The sequence below is a fragment of the Nematolebias whitei genome, chromosome 6 (genome assembly GCF_014905685.2).
Source record: "Nematolebias whitei isolate Nwh7 chromosome 6, NemWhi1, whole genome shotgun sequence".
NCBI lineage: Eukaryota > Metazoa > Chordata > Actinopteri > Cyprinodontiformes > Rivulidae > Nematolebias > Nematolebias whitei.
In genome coordinates, this window is record NC_056503.1 from 37,735,401 (window position 1) to 37,741,400 (window position 6,000).

General features: G+C 39.1%; 1 protein-coding gene across 1 annotated transcript in view; it reads right to left on the reverse strand.

Moving 5' to 3' along the window:
* pitpnm3 (PITPNM family member 3) overlaps nucleotides 1–6,000 on the reverse strand; it is a 189,052-nt gene that overhangs the window by 54,493 nt on the left and 128,559 nt on the right. The window contains exons 6-8 of the mRNA XM_037677586.1: nucleotides 4,734–4,923; nucleotides 3,365–3,490; nucleotides 2,406–2,587 (exon numbers count right to left, since the gene is read on the reverse strand). Coding sequence (XP_037533514.1) covers nucleotides 2,406–2,587; nucleotides 3,365–3,490; nucleotides 4,734–4,923 — 498 coding nt within the window. The remainder of the gene's footprint in view (nucleotides 1–2,405; nucleotides 2,588–3,364; nucleotides 3,491–4,733; nucleotides 4,924–6,000) is intronic.

Consider the following 6,000-nt stretch of genomic DNA (forward strand, 5'->3'; position numbering starts at 1 on the left):
TACAGCATATGGGTTAATCTGACATTTTAGAAATCAATAAACTGAAAGCTGCAGCAGGAAGTAAATGTTCTGTTATGGCACAGAGGATTCAGAAATCCTTTTGCCTCGCCCTCATTCAAACGTCGGCTGGTTAGTTTTATCATTCTGTTATAGCTGTCAGCACAGAGCCTTTATGACTCAGCTCGAGCAGCAGCTCTACACTCCGCCTGAACAGCCTGCATCACACCGACAGCTGTTTAAACAGCCGAGCCAGTTGTAGCCACATCCTTTGCTGCTGACAGACTCCATCCCTCTGCTTAACAGCTCACCAACATTCCCCCATTAAGACCTGCATGCGGAGGACGGAGGATTAGCCAGCAGTCTCCAGCCATCTGTAAAAGCCAAATCAATAGTTCTTTGATTGCTTTCTGCTGCTTTTTTTTAGTTGTTGTTGTTGTTTTTTTTTTGTTCTCTTGTGTCACTAGTCCACTGATTTGTACCAAAAATTGTATCACTGCAGAAAAACATCCACACAGTTTAAGTTACTTGACAATTTTAAAGGAATTATTTCCAACAAACAAGTACAACAAAACTTGGTGAGAGTATAATTAGGATAACAGAAAAGAGCATTTTCTCTCCTTCTGATTAAAAAAAAAATCATCATAGTTCTTGCAGTCCAAACTCATCTTTCTAAGTTTTTATACAAGCAGAAATATGATCATTTGCACATCATCTGAGTGATTTTAGAAGCCAGGAGCAAAAAGAACAAGGTGCACAAGTAAATACTCCTAACTAGAGGTAGACTTCTATTCAAGACAGGAAGATTAATGTAATGAAGAAAGAGTTAATAAGCTCACTCGGTGATGGGGAACAAGATCTGTGCAAGAAAAAACAGTGGAGGTATATTCTCTATGCTGCCTTGCTCAGACTTAAGGAGTGTAGGAAGGAGTGAAAAGTGAGAGGTGTGCCATCATAAACTGTGAGGCTTTGCTGGGGATTGACAGAATCCTAAAGTGCCCTTGAATGCTATGATGGGGTACGCCTAGAGGAGCCTGTGACTTCGAAATGAAGAACAGGTCACCGGTACTTGGTCAGAGTAAACATGTCCATCGCAATTCTTCCATCCCATCTACGCTCAGCTAAATTACCCTGCAGAGCTCGGTTTCTCTCAGACTGTCTGGCGTGAGTGCAAATGGCTATTTATACCTCGTCTGAGACAGGTAGGCAGGCAAGGAACTCAAGCTGCAAATATTGATAAATGGCACGAGTCAGACAGGGTCACACTTTACAGAAAAATCTAGACGACAGGCCACTATACATCAGGATCTATCACAATCCATAATACGCTACAGTATCTATCATTCAAGCTATCCATGAACTTTATGAAGTTCAAATGCTGAAATATGGTTTTCTAGCTTATAACTTGTTTTAATTTCCTCTAAGTTTTGTTTGCTGTGGTTCTGTCGTCCATGTGAGGGTGTGTGTATGGTGATGATAATAACGCAAGTTCATTCCGGCTGCTCCCTTAAGCAGGGTTTGCCACAGTGAATGAACCAGCATGAAAGATTTGGCAACTGGTTTATGCCAAATGCCCTTTCAAGGTTAAAGGTTCTTAATTGTCATTCGCATCACTTGTGGTACATGAGGTGGAATGAAATTGTGTACTCAAAGTCCTAGTTACACTCAGAAATAGCAAAAATACAAAGCATAAAAAGAAACGGTATATAAGGATCTAAGACATACACTAAGATATATGCTAAACAAACGCTAAACGATCTGCTAAAAGATCTAATATATACGCTAACCACTAATAATGTAAAATATTATGGTATATTAAACAGCAGCTAGAACATGAGTCTGTTTTGATGCAAACTGGGCTCAAACCACTTCACTGAGCTGCCACATTCCCATATATAGTGCAAATAATGACAATGCTTACAAAACAAGGTTAAATCGTGAATCTATAAAATGTATCTTTGTTCTATTTGCATTGAATTGAATTTTGCCAATTTTATACTGGAGATATTCCAATATTAAACAGGTTTTTCTCAATTTCATGGCAAAAGATATCCATGTTTTGCATAATATAACTTTTCTAGTTAGAGAAGGTTCATGAATAAAACTGTCTTTAGGAAAGTTCATATTCCGGGTCAGAGATTTGCCATTAAAGACCTGGGTAAGGTCATGCAGGGCAGGTTTAGATTTAAAGGTTAAGATATTTATATCGACACAGAAGCGTCCCATGTTTCACACCGTATGTGAATAGTTCATGTATAAAGATAAAGGTGGAAGCAAATTAATTTTATCACAATGTTTAAATCCTTACTTGAAAAAGTATGTTAATTAATAAATCAAATCTTACCTAGTTCTAATTCAGCAGAGACTAGAGATTAATTTGAAATGCTAAGGCTGTGTTTATGTGTCACCTGGAAAAAAAGTTGCGTTGCCCAGTGGACGAGGTGTCTCCGTCGTACGAGTCGCTCTGCTTACGGCTGAGTGACGGGCCGCTCTGGCTATCATTGGGAGCAGAAATATCGATGTTGCTTTTGCTCAACCTCTTGCTTGAACTCAGGCTGGGACTGGACTCCCCCAGCCGACCCGTGTTGTCCTGAGGCAAAGGACGAAAGTGAACAACTTACTGCAAACCCTCCAGTCACGACTGGAAATTGCACAAAATGAGGTGAGTAGATGGGTTGTTCAAGGTGAACTGTTGAGTGTGGGAGACAGAAAATGTGTCCGAATCTGTTAGAAGTGAGTGGATCTGAGTGACAGAGGGGAGAAGGAGAAAATGGGAATATTTCAACACTTTACAGGGAGAAAATGACACAAAAAACAAGGTGCTTTAGTCCGACACTTCAGCTGAAATGGTATGACGAATGCTGTACATGTACTCCGCAGGAACTGTTATAAGTGGTGCTTAAAAAGCTTGAGGTTCCCCCATCAAATTCACCACAAAAATAATTTATGAGTCACAGAATTAAAATAATTTCTTCTGTTTTACATATACTAGGGGTTTTAAGAATTTGTGTCAAAGTCTCTGTCACTAGAGCACATGTGGTGTAGCTAAAAAGCAAATTATAGAGAAAAAATCTAGAAGAAAATAAACCCAGCGTGAGGTTGATTTCATGTATGAAAATCACTTTTGGTTCAATCAAAGCACAAAGTTGCACCAAGGACGTTGCCATCAATGTGTATGTTCTCTCTTGCAGAAATTTAAACACTAATGAACACAATGCATAATCAAAACGTGTAATCTTGTTCATTTGAAGTGATCTTTTAATCATGTTGTACCAGGGGAAATGTTTATCCAAGCCCCCCTCCTACACATACACATGCCTCCTGTGAACCATCCATGTGTGTCATCACTAAATCGCTGAGCGGCTACCTTCAGGCTCTCGGTGCTGTTGTTCCTGCTGCTGTTGTTGTTGGGGCTGCCCAGCCTCGGGTGGTTGCTGAAGCACAAAGCGTCAAAGCACAGCACTCCGCCCACACAGTCACCCATCAGGCAAACCTGCTCAGAAAACAATTTCAGCCATCTCTTCGTGCAACGCCTTCAGTCAGCGGCTGCTGCAGCAGGGGAACTCTTTGATATGAGTGTATCAGTGAGACAGAAGGTCATGAGTGACTGCGTCCCAGCCCCATGCACTGAAACTATATTAAGTATAGCAACCAAATGTGGTGGAATAACAAATTGCTGGAAAAACTGTGCGCTACTGTGAAAAAAGATTTTTGACTGTAAATGATATAAAAATAAGAAAGAGTAAAAGATGGGTCGGTTATTAAAACTTTAATCACTTAATTAATTTTCTCCTACGATGGGAGTTGTCAGGAGCATTTTTAAGAGAGGGGGCAGGTGAGGACAAGTCAATTATTAATAAAGACCCCTACAAATTGTGACGGACTTCTGGACTCAACCTGATTCAAGATGGCCGCCTACAGTTGAGAAAAAATTAGGAGCAGAAATCAAATCTGATCATTTTTGATGAGCAGATTAGGTGAGATGATGATAATGGAAAAAACAGGCCAAGTTAAAACTTTAACAACAATCATATATATATATATATATATATATATATATATATCTTTGTTAAAATCAGGTCTCTCTTGTAAATGAGTCCCCGAGGCTCATTGGGATTAACCTGTCTAAATAAAATGAATGAATATAACATACCATCTGCAATAGTTAAAGTAAATAAATATGAGAAGTATTAGTGTAAATAAAATCACTAAGAAATGTTTGTTTGTGGCATTTTGTGTATCTAAATAGCTAATCAAGACATTTTTGAGTAAGGCTTATAACTGAATAAGGCCTGAGTAATTTGTCATTTTAAACAGACACTCTAGCTGCTGAACCACAGCAGGAAATGTAAAAACTATACTCCAAAAAGAAAAGCAAGTGTCCAATGGTTTTGTTGTAGTTGTGAATTACAATAGTTTCATGGTTTAAGATAGAGGCTTTGTGTTCCAGAGCTCAAACTAATGTTTCCATTCACCTCCTGAGCGAACATTCTTCTCACACATTATTACCTCGTTAGAAAATACAAGTTGTCGTAAAGAGCATTGCAATTACAAGAGAGGGATATGTGGCAATAGAGATCTAATCCCTTGAACAAGCTACTGTAAGTCCCTCACTTGTTATAGGTTACACGACCTATCAAGGAATTTTTACCTCCTTGGTCGTGGCCTAACATTCATTGATAATAACATGACAGAGTTTACCCCTCTTTCCTTTCAACAGATGAAGATATACAGACCTGCCCAGTGAATCCCTGGCCATCTTCCGACTGCAGGAAGTTGTGGTAAACTTGGTTGGCCCGGTTGATGACGGTCGCCACAGCATCTTGGTAGCGTGGAGACACGATGGCGAGGAGCGGGAGGGCAGCTAGAGGCAGATGGTCAACGCTACTGGACACGCAGCTCTCATCGTAGCTATATGGGTTCAGACTGGATGAAACCAAAACATAAAAAAATGATATTAAATGGATTAAGGAAGGTTAGAGGAACTAATCTAATGGTAACACCAGGTATACAACTTGGAGTGCTGTTACTTTTAAATAAAGTCAAAACAAAGGTTGGAGACCTTTTACTATGCCTAATATGAGTCTCAACAATAATATTGTTCTATTGGCATATTTAACCTTTACTTTCCTACATTCAGTAAAGGTGCATTCAGGGTGATTTGAGGTCAGACCTCCCACAAAGTTACAGAAGAACACGCCATCTCAAGGACTGAGACACAATGAAGCTCGAGTTAAGCTACGACAGTTTGTGCCTTTACTGATGCTTAGACATTAATGGATTTGTGTTAGCATGTGTCACAGTGCACAGACTTAAGAAGACACTTCATGTGACAGTGTGAGGATAAAGTAAAGAATGGCATTGTTTGCCACTGTCTCCTTGAGCAAACACCTTGTCACCATCCCTCGCAGGCTTTGATTGCAAGAAGTAGCAACAATACAACACGACAGCTAAAATATGTCAACAATCAGGGACACATCATGACGTAGAGCGTCACAACAAAGTCATGGCTGAGTGTTTTAATGTAGCAGTATTGACAAAGTATACAACAAAAAGTGTGGGAAGTGCGCTAAAATAAAGAAACTGTCCAGGCCTTGTGGATTCTGATTGCTTTGGTTAGGTCTCTTATTTTTAAAATCTGTAATTTTTCTTTTCATTTAACTTGCTTTAAATAGCTGTAACTGCTATGAGTCCCTTGAGCTACAGTACCTTAATGTAAGAACAGAAACATATTTGGGGTCTCGTCCAGGATTCAAACCCAGGACCTATTCCCACTCCAAGCAAAAGCTCTGCTAGATCTGGATGTTTAGCTTTACCTACCAACAACTTATATAGTTAGAAGGTAAAAACTTGTTTATTATTAAAGAATGATACTTATATGATAGTTGTATTGGTAACAAATCTAACATATATGAAGGACTGTTTTAATGTTGGGCTTCACTTTTGATTTTGTTTCTTTGCTCTTAATAATCTATTTTCTATTATAATTACTGCATTTTTTTT